General features: G+C 46.9%; 1 protein-coding gene across 2 annotated transcripts; it reads right to left on the bottom strand.

Moving 5' to 3' along the window:
• Nucleotides 1-1,887: 1,887 nt before the first annotated feature.
• Nucleotides 1,888-14,475, bottom strand: STX10 (syntaxin 10). Of its 2 annotated transcripts, none has more exons than XM_083599979.1 (8): nt 14,010-14,475; nt 10,901-11,070; nt 10,175-10,269; nt 9,531-9,593; nt 8,732-8,830; nt 6,540-6,646; nt 5,619-5,713; nt 1,888-3,187 (listed from the first exon to the last, which is right to left on the bottom strand). In XM_083599979.1, exons 1-8 carry the CDS (start codon nt 14,042-14,044, stop codon nt 3,111-3,113), a joined length of 741 nt encoding a protein of 246 aa, XP_083456105.1. In that variant the 5' UTR covers nt 14,045-14,475; the 3' UTR covers nt 1,888-3,110. The 2 variants fall into 2 exon arrangements, with proteins under 2 accessions (XP_083456105.1, XP_083456104.1); XM_083599978.1 differs by lacking the exon at nt 14,010-14,475 and adding an exon at nt 11,864-12,451.
• Nucleotides 14,476-19,225: the final 4,750 nt, after the last annotated feature.

The following is a 19,225-nucleotide window of genomic DNA, read 5'->3' as shown; positions in this document are numbered from 1 at the left end:
GGAGATGTAACAGAATGGGGAGATCCAGCATAAATGTCCTGCAGCAGAGGAAACTTAAGAATTACCTATATTAGAGGGTCTCAGAGGATCACTTGGACTCAAAATGTTATAATCTTTCTCTGAGGTTCCTTCTAGCCAGCTGAATAATTCTCCCCGCCCCCCATGGTCTATTTGTATCTTGGGCAGGCTTTCTGTTGGAAATGGGAATAATCCCACGATGGGGCGAAGGGAATGAGGCCTTCTTCTGTCTTTTGTTGTATCCACTTTTTGGTCCATCTTTTATTTTTTGCTTTTGTTGGGTTCTTCTTCTTTTTTTTCTAAACTAGAGCAAACAATTTTATAAAAAAGGACAAAAAAATGTACACTGAAAAGCACTAACAAAGCCTGATTATGTAACCTCTGTGCAGATGCAGCATGGACTTTTCTCTCTTCCCCCTTCCAGGCGCTTTGGGTTGATGCAAGCAGCTACTCCAATATCAGCCCCTCTCCCTCCCTTGCCCCTTGTAAAACCCTCTCAGAGAGGAAAACAGATCCTTTAAAATGAAATAACAAAAGCATCCTCCCCCTTTCCCCCGCCCGCCCCACCCCAGCTCCCTCAGCACCCCCTGCTTTTCACCTTAAAGCCCACCTCTTTGCCCCTGGATAATGCCAGTATTTGTTCTGTGTTATAAGTGCCAAGAAAAATTTTGTGACTCCCTCATCCCTGTGACCTGAGAGTATCAAGAAATTGCACATTAACTACTGTAAAGATTAAAAATAAAAAAAGGAATTCAGAAATGTTAATAAAAAAAAAAAGTTTGTAACAGTTGCGTGCCTGACCATTTCATTTGTAAGCTTGATTATTCCCTGGGGAGTCTATCATGGAGCAGCCTTGCTGAAATTAAAAACAGACCGGATTTGCTTAAGGTAGGTATCTAAGCTTTGGAGCATTTCTGTGGATCCATCAGGCTAAGTAACTTCTATTTCCAAATTAAGCAACCCCATTATACAAAACAAATATGACTGAGATTCATGTTTGTGTGATTCATTAAATTTCGTATCTTGCTCTTCAACTCTCCTATACTAGAGTACAGATGGGCAACTGGTTGCCCTCCATATGTTGTTCATTCAACTCCTGCCAGCCCTTATCAGCATGGCCAATGGTGAAGGCTGATGAGAGTTGTACTCCAGCAACATTGGGAGGGCCACCAGTTCCCCACCCCTGGACTAGACAAAGCATTCCTTAAGCCACAGCATAAACGTTTGCAAAATCAGGCATCATTTGATTAGCATATTTACCTTTTCTTGAGTTCAGCAGAACATGTTGAATTTCTATTACTCTACTGAAAAGAGTGGCGCCAATTAAATTGCTGTGCACAGTTCCCTGGGACTAAGCCCCACTGAACACAGATTGAACTACATCAGATTAGCCTGCAAACTGCACAGCAAGACTCTCAGGGAGGGAGGACACGATACGAGGTTTGTACTGCTGCAAATGGTAGAGACGAGAGAGAAACTACTCGGTTGCTCGGAATACAATGTGATCACAGCCTTGAGCTTTAGGCAATCAGTTAAGAATCATCTTAAATAATGCCCACACAATTCAATAAGAATGACTGAGAGTGTGTTCAAAGTGCATTAGATCCCTAGCTTCAAATAACTTCTGTGGCTGGCCGGCCATAGCTGAAGACAGAATGCTAGACTAGTGAGATCAAAGTAGGGTTCTCTTTTAGTTCAGAGGTGGGGAATTTCTGTCGCTCCATATTTTGTTGGTCTTCAGTGTCCAGCAGTCAGGGATGACAGTGACAATCTGACATCATCGGGATGGCCATTGCTGCTCTTGTTTTCACATTTTGGGGTATGTAAATATCACCACTCCCTTCCCACAGCAACATTCCAGAACCAAAGTTTGCATTAAATAGAAGTATAAAAACTTTTATTTTTTTTCTTGGAAGAACTAAAAAGCTTGTTCTGGTACCTCTTTTTTTAATAATACTTCACAATAGAAACAGAATGGCTTCTGAGTGCATGTGACAGCAGGGCTGCCTCATAGAAAGGACTGTTATCCTCCACATCAGGCTACTGAGTCACTTGGGCTTGGCTGAAAGTAGCCTCTTTATATCAGCATAGACAGTGTGTCCTTGGCAGGGATTTAGACCTAAGGGGAGAAGGTTTATTTACCATATAACTGAAAGGGATTGAGCTGACTGGGTGTCTGGAAACCAGTTTTCTTGAAGTGCTTGGCAGCACCACAGAAGTATTGGCACCACTTGCAACCTGAAGCACAGCACTGAGGCCTGAGGGATTTGGGTGATGAGATTCTGACATTTTGCTCCCTGTTTCTGTTGGACGGCTGGCCTCACGGTAAGAGAAGGAGCTTTGGGGTGATGCTGCCAGTTCCACGAAGCAAAATCCCTTTCTTGGCACTTAATGCAGTGAGATGGCTTTGGCCTGTTCTCAACTCTGAGCAATTTTGCCCTTTAAAAAGGAAGCGAGGCCTTTGTCCTACCCCGTCTATTCACAGTATCCATCTGCTACTGGCTGAGGTAAAACACAACCGATGGCTTAGTCAATTGTGCTTCTTCAGCAGGCACATTAAATGTGCAGCAATCTTGCGCCCGTTCAGAGGTGGCATAAAGAATAAGAACCTATAATGGCAGCAAAAATAGTCAGCTGGGACTGTGTTCTTCCTCTTTGGCTGCTGGAGATGAGAGGAAAAGGCTACTCAGTGGGGGAAAGGAAACTGACGCTGCTGCATCTACTTGCAAAATGGGTAACAAACCGCATATGCAATATGGCTTCCACATTTAACAGGCACATCTGTCTGTCTATAATTTCACCTTGGCGCACACAAAAGGGGGACATGGCACAAATTTCCTAACCTCCAGAACCCAGTCCTCCTTTTTCACAAAACTGCAGCCTTAAACAATTAGGAGCAAAGTCTGACTGCAAGGGAGAGCAGCCCATTTGGAAATCCATCATTCCACCTGATTAAATGGACTTGCTTCCTTTTCACCTTTGGAGAAAGCTTCGCACCGATCCCACACAGGATACAAGGCCCCAGTGTTCCACTCAACAGGTATGGGATTGGTTCCATGCCACCCTTCCCCCATGTCCGTTCTGCCGTTTGATCACAGAGCAAAGATAAGAACCAGCACTACCACCATGACAATGAGCAACAGGCCGATGATGCACCACTGACGCCGTTCTGATGGAGTGGGGGAAGAGAAAATACAGGGGGAAATGGTGTTAAAGGCAAAAAAACCAGCCCTGTTAAGAACCCACCAGCCCTTCCACCACAGTGAGGGGTCTGACATTGCAAATAAGCAAAAACAGTTAGAAGGGATCCTTTAAGACAGGGATGAGGAACCTGTGGCCCTCCACATCTTGTTGGACTCTGGCTTCCATCAGCCCCAGGTAGCATAGCCAATGGTCAGGGATCATAGGAGCCGTAGTACAAGAACATCTGGAAAGCTATGGGTTCTCCAGCCCTGCCTTAAACAGAATTAATTTAAAGCACGTAAGATGCCGCAATTTGAACCATATTCTAACCCTCTGAACCATGTGCCCCATCCCACTGGCCTGCACTCCAAGCATGATGGATACAGGTGCAAGAATCCTCCTTGGACGACCACAAGTAGAAAGAGCTCAAGTGAACATTCGAGGAAATGATGTTGGGTGGTCTGTTCCCAGATTAAAACACCATAGTGTGGAGACCTAATCTATTTTGTTGGATTAATCATTAATCCAGGGGTCAGCAAGGTTTACTGGCCATGGGCGGGATCACCCCCAAGGAGATCGTGTGTGAGCCGGACTGGTGCAGCGCAACACCAGAAATCACATCTGTGCATGTTCGTGGTGCCTGAAATCGCTTTGCGCATGCCCAGATGCCAAAAAGCACACCTGCGCAGAAGCTATTTTCAGCATTTGACATGAGCAGACACGATTTCCGGTATCTCTGTGTGTGGAGACGCGAATGTCTAGGAACACTTTTTAAATAATAAGAATACAAAGCTTAAAAGGAATGAACTGCAGCTAAAATATTATGTTTATTTTTCACAGGGTCTAGTCTTTCCCCTGCCCACCCCCCTAATCTTATTGAGAGGGTCTCTTCTCCAGTCTTCAGAGAGTAGCTGGAAGTGGGGAGGCAGAAAAGGGTCCTCCTTTCCACACTGCCATTTTAATCTGAAATCTTAGACACAGTACTGCGCCCAGAGCTCAGAAACTGCTAGCACGAATGAAATTCGCGGTCGCAAAATGTGCCTAGAACAACGGGAATTTCCAGCACTGGACACAGGTAGCTAACATCTGTAGCACTCTTGGGCAAGAGGTGGGGCAGGATGGAGAGACACTGCAGGCCTGTTTATGCCATACAGTGGAGCTTGAATTCCTGCCTGCCTCACCCATGGAGGAAGGGCTGCAACTTAAGAGATCTGCATGCAGAAGATCTCTGGCTCAGTCCCCAGCCTCTCCAGGTAAGGCTGGGAGTGTCTGGAGAGCTGATGCTAGTTGGCATTCACAATACCAAGCTAGATAGACAAAGGATCTGACTCGGGAAGCTGCATTCCTGTGTGCAACTGCCTGCTCTTTGTAAGCCAGAAACAAGAGCACTAAATGACACTGTAGTGGCACTCCTGCCAGGAAAAAAATGGTTTTAACCTGCTTTTGCATCTGTTACTCTAGGGACTTGTGCTGAGAGCCAGCAGTAGAAATGGAGATGCAACACTGGCCCAACCAGAATGTTCAGGTTTTTATACCATTACATCATTCTTTTAATTGCCATTCTATTTCACACATATGCACGTACTCCAGATCTCCTGTGATGAATCTGCCTTGCTGAGTCTCAGCAGTGATGCCAAATGCTCCTTTGATTAAGAGAGGAAGGCAGCAAAAACTGCCTCCAAAGTGAATACTAAGCTCAATTGTTCCACCTGCACCACCACCCACCAGCAAGCGAATGGGTCAATCTGGCTGTAGAGGAAAGAGGCAGGGGGTGTGCTGGAAGTTTTGGCAAGAGGCAGGCGAAAAGGGGCAGAAATTCACAGTTGTGAAACACAGAATACTTTTGTGGAAGCCAGATTGCCTTCGCCTGTGGTGATGTTTATGGTGATGAAGGCAGGGTGAGGAAGCTAAGGCCTCTCTACCTGGCCACTGGGACTTTTACCAGGCCACACCCCTCTCCTGAGGCCACACCCCTCACTAGTCCTGTCTTGGCTGACTGAATATGTTCCTGGACTCTACTGCTTCTCGCCTGCCTGGATGGTGAGCATGTGTAAAATTATCTGACATTTGCAAAGCTGGAATTAGTCTACTGTACAAAAGGTAAGAATCTGCTGTGGTGCTGCTTCCTGGCTACCCCACTGCGGCTCCAAGCAGATTATCCACAAAGGAAGGCAGCCCTCAGGATGAGAAACATTCCCCACCACTAAAATAATAACATTTGCTATTCTTTTATGGGAGAAGGCAAGCATCCAGATTCCTAAACCAACACCTTCAGTTACTTGATGCAAAACCCTGAGCAAAACTGATGGGCAAAAGAAAGCAATTACAAGAAGTCTGGGGAATTAGGTTATCGGGGTGCGGAAGAGTAAAATCTCCCTTGTACCAAAGTAGTTCTGGAACAGAGAGCTGTTTCTTACCACTTGCCATATGGGAGACTCTGGCCATTTTTTTGAGCACGCCATCCATGCGGCTGTGAGTGCTGTCCATCTCGTGGGCAAAGTCTTCCAGCATCCTGAAAGGCCAGCAAAGGCGTCGTCAACACGAGTGGCAACTGCCCACAGGCCAACCCTCTCCCAATAAGAGCTTCTGAGTCTTGCCTCCACCCCACAAAAAGCATGGGGATGTCAGCCAGGTATGCCGGCAGGTTGCAAGCAGTTTTCTTTTAGGGGTATCTTCCCTGCCAAGAGAGTTCAGAATCTACTCATTCAAGCTACACCAGCATTTTCTAGTAATGGGATACACAACTGCCAGGGGTCCAATCTGTTCCAAGCACAATCCCTGATCCCAATAACCAGCCTTAATAAACACAAGGGTGCTTCCCTCTGCCAAGCCAAGATGCAAGGAAAAGGGTTTCTTAACTTGCTCCCTGGCAGAGTGAACAGCAACAGAGGTTCTGGCCATGTGCTCTCCTTGTGATGCTCACCCAGAAAATGGGGTTGGGCAGTGGAAGTGCACAGCAATGGGAGGGGGCCCTCTGGCAAAGAAATCTGTTCCTGCTGAAGAAGGGCGGGAGGGAGAGGGTAAAGCACTCTTTGCCCCTATCGGGGGCTCACACAGGTACAGGAGCATCCTGTGCTCATGTCTCTGAAACTCGAGTCCTTCCTGAATCTGTTAGAAATGAGTGGCCACCACAGTTCTAGATAGACAAAGGTCCCGGATCCTCTTCTCTGATCTAGCAGTGGCCTTGGGACTAGTCTGCTGCCATTTTATCCAGGCCCAACCTGCTAATGGGCCGCCCCCACTGTCCCTTTTGCTGCTTGCAAGGTTTGTCTAAAGAGCAAGATAGGAGTGTTGCAATACATCAGCACACACGCACACCCCACACTACCTGCACTCACACAGTCTGCTCATCCAGCTCTTCTCCGACCCGACTCGACATGTGCTTCAACACTCGGATGCTGCCAGAGACGAGCTCCAGCTGCTCATCCTGCTCCTCAATGATCAGCTGTCAAGGAGAAAGCGAGAATGCAAGACATCAGCGGGGGAGTCTGTTAGAACTCTAAGCAAAGAGAAACTAAGAGGGTTCCTGCCCACAATACAATAATATGTTGTACAAAGAAGTCTCAGCCTCAACTGGACACTGGCCTTCAAGGTGAGGGGAAATGAGGACCAAGCTGGAGTAGCAACTCTGGGAGTTAGGCAGCCATACCGTCACTTCTGGTGCCCCACATATGACCCATAAATGTCCATCTTTTTGTGTGCATTTAGGCAAATGGGACCAAAACTCATTTCAACAGTAATCTTGAAAAACTGAAGCTAGTGAAAACGCTGACACCAAACCCTACATACATTAAGCAAAATAGAAACACCGCCACCCACCGCCACCCCCACCCATCTTCCCCCCCTCCACCCCTTTTCTTCCTAATGTCTCATCAAATGAAACTGATTTGTAAAAATGTTACATGGAAAAAATACGAGAGACATTACACATAATTCTGTAAATCAAGAAAATCTTTAATAAAAAAAACAAAAAACAACCTGAAACTAGTGAATGCTTTTACAGGTTAATATCCCTTCACAGAAGTCAGCCCTCAGGATCTTGACTGTCACATTAATGTTTTGTCAAAGAATCCAGCACCTGAACAACCAGAGTGGTTATGGGGCTCCTCTTCATTTAGCAAGAAGAGAAAGGCCTCTGGTACTTGCTCAATAGATGTCCTCCTGAGCACACCCAGTCCAAGGAGGACAAATGTTTAATTCTTTATTGACAAAGAATTACAGCTCCTGAGGCGCACTGAACATGCACACACACACACTTCTGGTGGCTAGGTAGCTGGCGTCTCTCCTCAGGCTTGCGCTCAAAGTTGGGCTGTTGGACAGGTGGCCAGGCCTACACCCCAAACTTAAGTACCCTCATCTGATGGTGTGAGCACAAGCAGCCTATGACTTCTCCTACACTGAAGTTGTCACTGTGCCTGCCTCTTCAAGCTCCTCCTGGTCCTGGGGGACAGTGGGGAAAAGTACGGAGGGGATTCTGCCGGCCTCTCCCCTTCAGCCACTGCCTCTCCCTCAGTTCCTGGCACATCCTGTCCTTCCTCAGTCTCTGACTGCTTAGACCCCTCCCCATCCTCCAGCTCAGGCTCCTGCCTCGCAGAAGGCCCACAACCACATAAATCACTATCCCTTTCCCCAAGATCAGCCTCTGGCCCCACCACCTCTTCTGGTCACTCCTCAGAGCCCTGCCAGCCCCCAGTGCCAGATTACCAAATAGGCAGAGTAGGCACTGGCCTAAGGGCCCCACGCCTTTTAGGGGCCCCAAGACAATGGATCAAAATAATATTGATTTGATCTTGAGAGAAAATTACAAAAACGTATTAGGAGATTATTTGCAAGGGGGGCCTCCACAGAGTTTAATCCTGCACTGCCAGTCCCTGACAATATATTGAAATGGCCATTTGGGAGGACCAAACAGAGTGGGGAAAGAGGTTTGCTTTCGTCCTGAATAAACATGGAACAATTTGATTTCTAGCCCAAGTCATCCCAAAGACTGGATAATGTGTTTCCTTATATTGACTGTCTTCACAATAACCTTTTGAGTAGCCCATTCTACTGCTGAGAAACAGGTCCTTGCCTCCTGCTTGGGTTTGAAACCACACTCACTGTAAGAAAGGGAGGCAGGAAGCATTTATCCTCACCTCCACTCAAGGATATCTGTCACCTGTAGTCTGACAGGGAAGAAAGAAGAAAGCAGTTCCAGGTATGGGGACCCTGTGGCCTCCAGATGTTGCTAAACTACAGTGCCCATCGCCCCTAACTGCTGACTATGCTGTCCAGGATGACAGGAGTTGGAGTCCAACAACATTCAGAGGACCACAGGTTCTTCATTCTTGTACTTGCCTGAACCCACAGCTGGGGGAGAGGAGAGAGGTACAGGGAACAGGGAGTATACAGATGCTGTGAGCATCTTTTGCACTAGAGCCCAAGATTTCTCTCAATGCAGGTATCAAGCTAGAGGACACGGTTAGGTCTCTGTAGGAAGGGATGTCAGTGAAAATGATGGACTGGGGTGGCTCACTGTCACTGCTCTTACCTTCTGATGCAACTGCTGCTCTTCCAGAGTATGTGAATTAGCTGTTGATAGTTCCTCTGCATCCAGCATCCCATAGTGTTCCCTGCTCCCCACCAGCAACTGCAGAGGGAGGAAAAGGGGGACACTATCTGAGCAAGCCCAGGATTCTTAGTGCTCCCAGGAGAGCTGAGACCAAACAAGGAAGGAAGGAAGCAAGAGTGAGCTGGGTAGAAGAATCTGAGGGTTAAGTGGAACTCAGGGCCTAGGAAGAGCCTTTCTCTGGTAAGGAGATCAGGAACCTTTTTCACGGCATTCCAGAATTAAATGGCTCTTAAAAGATGTGGGGTTGAGATCAGAAGCTGATGCTCTCAGGTGGTTCTACTCCTTTAAGGGGGAGTCAACAAGGGTGATCGTGCATTTCATAAGAGCTCTGGACTATAATCCACACCCCAAGGATACTGACAGTGAGACAAAGGATGTTTCACTTTAAAAAGAGAGAGAGACCATTCATCCAAGCAATTTGTGCCTTGCAGAAAAAAGCTGACCTTACCCTTGGTTAGATGACCAGCTCCACTTCCTTTGTGGCAAAGAATCTCTAGACCAGCCTTCTCCAACCTGGTGCCCTTCATATGTTCTGGACTACAATTCCCATCAGCCTCTGCCCACCTGGTGAGTGGGAGACTCTGGAGGTACCAGGATGGGGGATGCTACCAGGGATAAAGTGCTACTCTAGCCATTGCCAATTATAATTCTTTCCCTCCCAGGGAATAAATTTCCAGCAAAACCCTGAGGTGTGGCGAGGGTGGTAAAATGTGCTTACCTCTCTGTTTTTCCTCTCTGCAAAGGCCTGTGCTGCTGGACTGGATATGTGATCTCGCATTTCCTTTAGTCAAGAAAAGGAAGCAGTAAGAGAATATAATCAGATGAGATCATGGCCTTTAAGAGTACACTAATAATAACAACAATAAGGGTGGGTTTTTGCAGAAGCACATGGTCTCCTATTGTAACCCATCCTAAGTCATAGGGTCCAAGAGGTATACATGGAAATAAATAAGATTACATGAGTTGACATCCTTGTAGATCACCTATGGGCCAAAATATTGGATATAAAATGCCAGCTTCAGCTACAAGTGTGGTATAGTGATTAGAGTATGGAATTATATCCTTCTTTTTCCTCTCTCTCCCAGCCACATACTTTTGTTAACACTTCCAAATCATCACTCAACATTTCACTTACCGTAGCACAGAGATGGAGAAGCTGTGTCCCTCTAGATGTTATTAGACCACAATTGCCATCCTCCCTGACCACTGACCTTACAGGTGAGGGTTGTTGGGAGTCCAATAACACAGAAAGCCACAGAGTCCCTATCCCTGCAACAGAACTATTCCTGTTGCATACAATAAGTGTTTTATGCTGCACAGGACAAAATGCTGCAATAGTGACAAGGCATACGTTCGACTCACCCTGACTGATTCCCGCATCTCTGTGACAAAAGTGCGCCGGGTAGCAACCTCAGAGGGCTCAATTTTGAACTTGCGTGGGTTTGACTCCACAATGCGTGTTTGTGAGTTAAGTTTGAGTCACCGACTTAGAAAGCAGACAGAGCTACCTGGTTACAAATATCATGTGGGCCAACGCTGCATTTAACCTACCAGATGCTCTCTGTCTGTAGCAGAAGCTACCTATTTATTAATTCATTTTATTTAAGAAAGAATTTATATGGCACCCTCCATCCGACTTTTCATTTCAGGGCAGTGTGCTACTACACTTTATAGGAAAATAATAATCAGATAGAGAAAATAAAAGAACATTAAAACTGAGGGAGAGACCTTTGGTCCAGAGGCCAAATATGGCCCTCTAGCTCTCTTTGTCTGTATGTCACAATTTTCTGGGCGACATGCGCCAAAAAGGCAACATAGGCCCCAGATAAACCTCTTCAGCTAGGGCATGCCATAAAATTGGGGGATTACTGCTGAGAATGCCTTCTCTCTTGTAACTGAATAAGGGTTTACTCCCCTTCCAGTTCTTGCAAACATTCCTGCAAAGAGCAGGATGGGGGTGGGGGGCTGCTATTGCCTGCTGCTACCAACCTAGCAGCAGACACTGCGTTTAAAAAATGATGCAACATAATTCCCTGGAGAGGCAACACCCCCCCATACGCTGTTCCAGCCCCAGCTTCAAAAGGATATATATGGTTTCCTCCAGGTCCTCCAGGTCCCAGTCGATGCTGCGCAAGCTGTTGCGTAGTTCATTAGTAGTCCAGTCAAATTCCTCTTTGCTGATGACCTGCGTCTCCTGCAGCAGCTGACACCAGCGCTGATAGAGCCCACGTGCTGCATTTACGGCTTTCTGAACTTCCCTACAGAACACAAATACAAGAGAGTGGCAGGGATGAGGTGGGCGAGCCAAGACAGGGTACTATTTCTCCTGCCAAAGCCGTGAGACCACCAGACTGAACACAACCCACCGGCCTTGCGTAGCAGCAGCTCTGTTTCTGCAGCTGCAGGCAGGTGACAAGCGTAAGAGGTTTGCCAAACCCCCGGTGGGTCCCCATATATCATCGATTGGGTCCATTCAAGTGGGCAAACCACAAGCTGTGCAGCTCTGTTCCACCTGACAGAGAGCCTCCCATAAGACAAAGTTTCCTCCCTCGAAGCAGCTGCATCTCTATACTGAGAGAGGTATTGTTGCATTAAAAAAAAAAACAGTTCACTTCAGAGGACTGTTTGGAAGGTGAAAATCTGTATGAATAGCTGTCTGGAGAACCACATGGTACTCCAGCCTCCATGGGTCTAGAGATGAGTTACCCTGGAGGAAATTGGGCTTGTAAAAAGCTGCGCACTGGACCACTGGTGGCAGATAAGAGCTGCCTCCTGGGGACCAGGCAGGAAGGTTTTACAAAAAATTGGTTGTTCTTTATTCTTTTAGTCCAGTAGTAGCAAACCTCTGGCGAACGGGATGTTCCTGGTCTGGGCTCCCAACTCCCTCCAGTCCCAGTCAGCCTGGCGAATAGTAAGAAATGATGGGAGCCAGAGTCTAACAAGGCTACAGCCCTGTTTTAGATCACAACAGTCTAGCACAGATATATGTGAATATTGCACATGTCCAGCGGGTAAAATTTTGGTGATCCCTCCAGTCCAGCCTTCCCCAACCTAGTGCCCTCCAGATGTTGATGGATTACAACTCTCATTATTCTTATTGTCTTTGCTGGCAGGGGCTTATAGGAGCTGCAGTCCCACCGATACCTGGAGAGCACTGAGTCAGGGAAGGTTGGATCTAATCAGAAACAAGATACCTTCATTAACTCAAGTGGCATCTCATGCACTCCAGGAAATGATAGCCTGACAATTGCACTAGGATACCTAATGGGTCATCTCAAATAAATATACATAAACCTAAAACCTTGAAGTCAGCTCCTTTGATATGGAGACTCTTCTTAAAGTAAGTGGGTATCTCATTGTTGGATACGGTACTTCATACGGAGGAGTACTTATGGAACCATGCTTTGAGCACCCCATGGGCACTTCTATTTGGGGGCAGGCTGAGAGGGTGAGGGTCTGTCAACTCCAAGCAAACTTGGATGGCACTGATCATCTTGACACATTCCAGTCTGGCTTCATGCCTTCATTTGGCACTGAAACAGCTTTAGTCCCCCTAACGAATGGCCTTTGCCCAAAGATAGTCCTGGAAAGCATGATGCTATGAGTTGTCCTACACCAGGCATAGACAAACTCAGGCCTCCAGATGCTTTGAGACTACAATTCCCATCATCCCTGACCACTGGTCCTGTTAGCTAGGGATGATGGGAGTTGTAGCCCCAAAACATCTGGAGGGCCGAGTTTGCCTATGCCTGTCCTAGACCTCTCAACAGCTTCAGTACAAACAACCTCCAAACCGGGGGTACCACATTCCAGTGGTTCTGTTGCTAGGTGTCTGAATTATTCCAGAAGGTGGTGCTAATGGATTTTACCCAGTATTGCATTTTTGATTTTTTGTTTAATTAAACGACAGAAACAAATAGTGGTGTCTGAAAGATGCAAACTTGTAGTTAGCCTACAACTTGCCATCTCTTCTAGTTGCTTCTGTTCCATTCCTTCTAATTCTGTACAGTACTGTACAGATAAGGCACTGTTAAAACTACTGCAATTATAAAGCAGAAGTGTGATCCTCCTGATACTGCTGGACTACAGCTCCCAGCATCCCTGGGCATTGGCTATGCCAACTGAGGCTGATGGGAGCTGGAGTCTAACAACATCTGCCCAGGGGGGCAGCATAGGTTTCCCATGTCTGCTATAAAATGAGATGCTCATAGAGGATAAGTGTGGTGAAAGGGAGGCATAGGTCTGTTTTCATCATCCAAACGAATAACAGTAGATTTAAAGAGAGAGCAAAGCATAGAACTCTAGATCTCCTTGTTCCCATCTATGAGATCCAGCTGCCAAAACTCAACAGTGTTCCTTCAGGCTGGCAAATTAAATAAGAGTCCCACCATTCACCAGATCAATAGGACAAAATGAGGAAGGAGATTGAGGGACAAATCGCAACCAAGTATATTCAAGGGTTTTTGGGAATAGTCTGTTAATTATGAAATATGAAGCTGGAAAACATCACTAATTCCCAGTGGTTAGTATAACCCCTTGTTATCCTACTCAGCAATTCTTTCAAAGTGCAAGTGTCAAGAAAATACTTTACCAAAAAAAAACCCTATTTCTACAAAGTAACTTCCTTTTTTAGTCGTGTGTGTAAGTATACTTAGCTACAGAAACTGATTACTTGTCACAGAGACATACTTTGGGGGCTGTAGCTCGTTCAGACACACGATTCTGTCATCGTGGAAAATTTGTGCACAATAATTTTTTAGTAATGTCCACAGTTCCCCAAATATGAGCGGTCCATAAAATTTATAAACTGTGTTGTAGCAAGAACCCTAAATAGAGTCCCAACTTCGAGGCTGAAATGAATCCGCTTTGCTGTGACCCTGTGGCGGCTTTCGTGAGAGTTTGATCCATTAGGGTGGAAAATAAAATAGTAATAATAATTAATAATAGAAGTAGGGCAGTGCCTTTATTAGGACCGACTAATAAACGGAGTTTCGACGAAATTCCTTAGCTGAGGCGGGTTTCTAATCAGAGTTCTCCAGCTTCTCGCCCCCGCCCCGCCTTCACATCCCCGCGTTACCCGACGCTTCCCACGCTCGCAGACCCACGCGGGGCCAGGCTGCCTTGCTGCGGCGCCTATCCCCACCAGGGGCGAGGAAAGACGGAGTTTGCGGCGGCCGTGGGAGTGGCTGCCACTCACCCTTTCACCACGAAGAACGGGTCCTCCAGAGACATTGCTGACCGGTCGAGATGCCTTCAGGAAAAGCCCAGCCGGCCGGAGAGCAGCGTATGGGGGCCAAACCATATAAGTCTATGAGCGAAGCGTCCCAGCCTGTCCGTCCCTCCCTCCTTTCCTGAGCTGAAGCCGCTTAGCAGCCACGTTTACTACGGGCGCCTCTTTCCTAATAATAGCAGGCCGCCCTCTCTCAACTCAGCCCAACCCGGCGCTCGCTCCCTCCCCCACCCCTTCCCCTGCGAAAGTGGAGCCGGACTTTCCTGGGGAGGAGCCGGGGGAAGGGAGGAGAGCGCTTGGCGGGAGCAATCAGGAATCTCCCCTGGAGCTTCGAGCAGCCTCGCGTTTCTTTCTTGGCCTCCTTTCTTTCTTTTCCTCCACCCTCCTCCGCCTCAGCTTCCTGGAGCTGGAAAATGCGTCACTCTTACTAAGAAACGCGGCCCTAAAATAGCGCAGGCCGCACCCCGCCCGGCTTCCTGATTCATTCATTTTCCGCCTGCAAACTGAGCGCTTGAGATCTTGGGCTCGGCTCCCTGGGCGTGGGTTCCAAACCGCAGCTCCTTATCGGTTACACTCTAGCCACTCATTCACACTGTAAGAGCGCCTGCAAAGAGGCTTACAGAGCGGTTTGCAAGTCCCTGCTTGGTGTGTGTGTGTGTGTGTGTGTGTGTTTTCAGTGCTTGCTTGTGGGTGAAGTGCAGATTTTAATTCATGTTGGTGGCGGTTGTTTAAGGGACCAGGAACAGTACTTAGATTCAGGGCACAATGGAGTGCGCTCCTTTGTACTCCCCGCATTACTCTGTGCAATTTATTTCGGTGTAATAGTTAGCGTGACCAACGCATGCCCAGGCATCGGGCTGGAAAAGAGAGTCCGCGGGGAAGAAAGGTCGCCTGCGGAGACTCGGGCGTGATGCAAGAGTAAGGGAAAACGTGCCAGCTTGTAATACAAGACCAGCTAAAGATAGTCATTGCTGGCTTCCCTAGGATATGGGGCCCGATCTGACGCGTATTTTACTAATAAGTAAATTCCGCTGCGTTCATCGGAACTTGCCTCTTGATTAAAGTGTGTATAGGATCGCGATTTTACATCTACCGATGTCTGCTCAGAAGCAAGTCCCGCTGAGTTCAATAGAATTTACTCCCAAGTACGTATGTATGTGTGTAGGACCCTTAGCCATAGTGGATCGTGTACAGATCAATGCGGAGGTTTGGAATACGCTTGGGGATGGGAGCTGGGCGCGCGTGAAGACAATGCGGCGAGGCTGTGGAGGGAACAACGCAGAGCACGTGCAAACGGGTTGCATGCGACCCAGCAAAGATGGTTGTGCATGGACGGACGGCGTGTTGAGTTTATGAGAAGAAGGTAATACGTTTAGATCACGGGGGAGTTCAGTGATAAGAATTTACCGACCTACGGCCGTGTATGTGCGAAAAAGAAAACGTATCCAGGCAATATTTGATTTTAATACAAGCAGTATTTGTTTCTAATGAGGGAGTCTGTGCCTTTAGGTTACATTGCTATGGCAGGCTTTAGTGGCTTGTGTGCAACTTGTGTATCTAGAGTACCGTGTTACATCACGTCGCGGCAGTGTGTAAACAGAAGGGGGAGGGGCAAGCGCAGAGCCCTTCTTTGGACAGGCTCCCGGAAACTCAATGGAGTCTCTCGTCTGGTTGCCCATTTATGGACACAGGAAGCGGTGCTGCTACGAGCGTAAGCATATTTTACAACGTTGGTAAACGCAGCCTTGGCTCCGCCCCTGTCGTCATGGTCCAATAATACATGCGAGGAAGCGGTAAGCAGAGAGGCTGGGGTGACCTAAATAGAAGGAGGAGCCTGTTGAGCGAAGGAAGCCCTGGAGAGAAAACCGACGGGGATCCAACAGAGAGTCCTCGCTCAGTCACCATAGTGATCGGGTTGATCTGGTAAAAATGCGAACTGGCCTCTCTGATTCTGTCACGAATGAGTAAAAGATTTGCTTTTAAAGTGAAAGCCTCTGATACGTGTGCGTGAACGTGACTTGGCAAACTGTGATGCGTGCAAAAAGAGCGCAACATAACCTCTCAGTAGCGTGTGCGCGCACGGCTAGTAACAAAGCCTGGTGAGTATAAGGGAAAATAAGGAGAGCAAGACCCACTGACCATAGGTTGGGATCCTCTTCCTAGTCGAATAGCCGTGGTGGCGACAGCACAATTTATTGTTTCAGCAATTCTGGCAGAGGAGGGAGGCAGCAGATAACAATTCCAGTGAGACAAGCTGACAAGGAAGAGAGAAAGAAGCTCCCTCCCCCACACTCTGCTACTTACTGTGGTTGTTGTTCCCAAGGAAGGGACACATGACTAGGACTCAGTATCTCCCCCGGTTGAGCAATGAGAGCTGTAAAGCAGGAAAAACCACCTGCCTGCGCCATCTCTCCCACTCATGCTCCTGCAAGATACTTGCTGGTCAACGGTGGGAACTGCTACTGTCCCAGCAGCAAGCCTGAATTCTTAATATGTTTTGTGTGCAAAATGTCTTGTACATGAAAGCATTATGTGTCAAAGTGTACAAGAATTCTTGCATGTCCAGCCATGCCAGTAAAGGCTCATCATGTATAATGTGTGTCTTGCAGTTGTCAGGCTCTGTTGTCAAGCTGCAGAAGGGATTCTGCCTGCAGAGTTTGGCCTCTTCCTATCTGGGCTATACGTGCTCTTGACAGAGAACAGGAAGAATGGAGCTGACCTTTTTATGCTTTGGGCTTGTTAAAACGGATGTGAAAAAATTGTCATTCCAAGTAGTGAATCAGCTCCTTGAAGACAAAGCTGAAAGCTATGTGCAGTCAGTGCTTACTAATCTGACAACTTCAGCTAAATCTACATGATGGGGCAAGAGCTTGAGCTTTCAGAAAGTGTATCTCGCTCACCATTTACTTACACCTGCAGTGCCTGTTAAATAGTCTTTGCACTGCTTTGGTTTTGAAGTTCCAGAGGTCTTTTACAATGACTTCCGCACCATATTCTGTTGAGAGTTCAGCAGTCCCATAGCCTTACTCGGCTTTTGATGAAATATGAGGATTGCAAGCATCAACTTGCAACCACAGTACAGTTGAAGATTTTGTGGTTGATTTAGCTAATGAGGCAATTTTGAATAGTTCAGCAAATCAAATTAAAACGATTCATACATATATATGATTGTATTTGCATTAGAAGTAATTCTGCATAAAAATAAAACAGATTTGTTACAGAATGTGAGTCCTTAACCGTACTGTAATGAGCTTCCAAATCTAATAAATAATTGTCTGGTGATTGTGGTTTGTCAAAGCAAAAATAGGTCAGAGTTCACCTTTCCCCTGGGTATGGCCCAAGTAGAGTAGAACAAGAATGGCATGCTTTGGGAATCCAGAGAGGGAACCCAAGGAAGCAAAAAATTAAGAGAATTGCTACCATGAATTCCCCCAGGACATCAACTGACACAATTAAGGCACTTTCATTCTGAACATGCTTACTTAGAAGTATGTTCTGTTGAAATCAGTGCAAATTAAATGCACATACAGTGTTTAGGTATCACTTATGAATACTCTGAATTTAGAAAGGCAAAATCAACAGCACATTATGGCCAATTCAGGTTTTTAGTTAATTATGAATGTGGGAAATGCAGTAAGCCATTTAAGGCTACAGTCTTCTGCACTCAGGAGCAAATTCTGTTAAAATCAGTAGGGATTCCTTGTAAACGATCATGGATGGAACATGTGTCACTTACGGAAAACAGTTGAAGTGGGAAACCATGCTTACTCATTTCCTAGAGCTGTTTCACACACACATCTTTATTACTTGATTATAAAAACAAGCAATGGATGGATTGCGTGTGTGAATGAGCCATCAGAGATCTAACCCAGTAGCTAATAAGGCATGTAATTTCAAATGCAAGGCTTTTCAATAAAGTCAGATATTTAATTCATCAAAAGTATAGCATGGGACAATCCTGAGATCTACATGTATGTATGAATCTGGCCTTAGTGAATAGGAAATGGGGAGTGGATCAATAGCCTCCCTCCAAGTCTAATGAATATATGCAAAAACTTTTGGTTAAGATTAGTCAGGACAGAGCCTATATGTCTTCTAGCCTCTGCTTGCAGCAATGCCTGGTTGATGCTTTCAGAACCATGGAAATAGAGATTCTGCTGCAGGCAGAAATAAACAGTATTGGCCTGATTGGACATTCACTGAGCATTTCCTGCAACACCCCTAACTGCACACACTGAGCACCTCTTGAAGGTGCCATATTTCACAGAGAGATTTTGTGCACTCGTTATTTCATGGCAGGCCCACGTATGCAGCCCATTAAAGCAGGACCTGCGGTCCTCCCAAGGTGGTTGGGTTGCAACTTTCATCATCACTAGCCATGCTGACTGAGGCTGATGGGAGCCCAGCAAAGGCATCCAGAGAGCCATGGCTTCCCCACCAGGGAAGACATTCCACTACCTGTGGTGAAGACGGTCTCTTCCCCACCATGTGCAGAAGCCCACCAGATTTGGAGCTGCACCTTGCTTCAACACTCTTCCGCCACATCTGGTGTCAGTAGTTTCAGGACAGGCCGCGCTCTGCCTGCTTCCTAGTCCTTCAGCATCTTGCTGCTTGAGGCTGACACCTCACAATCCTCCAAAGGGCAGAGCCATCCCTGTCCCCTACCCCTGCCTTAAAGGTAAGTTCACCAACTTGATACCGTATTTGGGCCATGATGGCTTCTGCATGCATGAATGGGCCAGTGTAACACAACTTTCCTATGGCCCTTCATTTGCCATTCATCAATCGTATTCTAGAGAAGGGAAACCGAGTGATGATGCCCATGCATTGCCCCATTCCGACCGTACTCTTAACTCCCAGCTGTAAACGTGCATGGAAACCCGCCCCATAATTCCCAGCTGTAAACGTGCATGGAAACCCGCCCCATAATTCCCAGCTGTAAACGTGCATGGAAACCCGCCCCATAATTCCCAGCTGTAAATGTGCATGGAAACCAGCCCCATTGATTTCGGTCGAACCCAAACCCATGAAACGTGCTTCCAGTGAAGCCAACACCTCTACACTTAAGTAAATGAGCTAAGGAATCTGCAGCCACAGGTCGTGCATGCTCCTTAGTTCTTCCCAGGGGACGAGCTTTGCGTGGGCAGTTGTGCAGCGCACTTATCAGAGACAGCCCAAGTTCC

The sequence above is a fragment of the Podarcis filfolensis genome, assembly GCF_964270895.1.
Source record: "Podarcis filfolensis genome assembly, chromosome: 2".
NCBI classification, from domain to species: Eukaryota; Metazoa; Chordata; class Lepidosauria; order Squamata; family Lacertidae; genus Podarcis; species Podarcis filfolensis.
The sequence above is the reverse complement of the archived record's forward strand: the minus strand, read 5'-3'. Positions and strand labels throughout refer to the sequence as shown.

Bases quoted from the DNA above. Each gene is read 5' to 3' on its own strand.
- STX10 (XM_083599978.1), bottom strand. From the start codon at position 11,901: ATGAGAGTTGTAATCCATCAACATCTGGAGGGCACTAG. The intron at 11,071-11,863 runs GTTGGGGAAGGC...TGTGTTCTGTAG, and splicing joins CAACATCTGGAGGGCACTAG to GGAAGTTCAGAAAGCCGTAA. The intron at 5,714-6,539 runs GTGAGTGCAGGT...CTGGCCTTTCAG, and splicing joins GAGCTGGATGAGCAGACTGT to GATGCTGGAAGACTTTGCCC.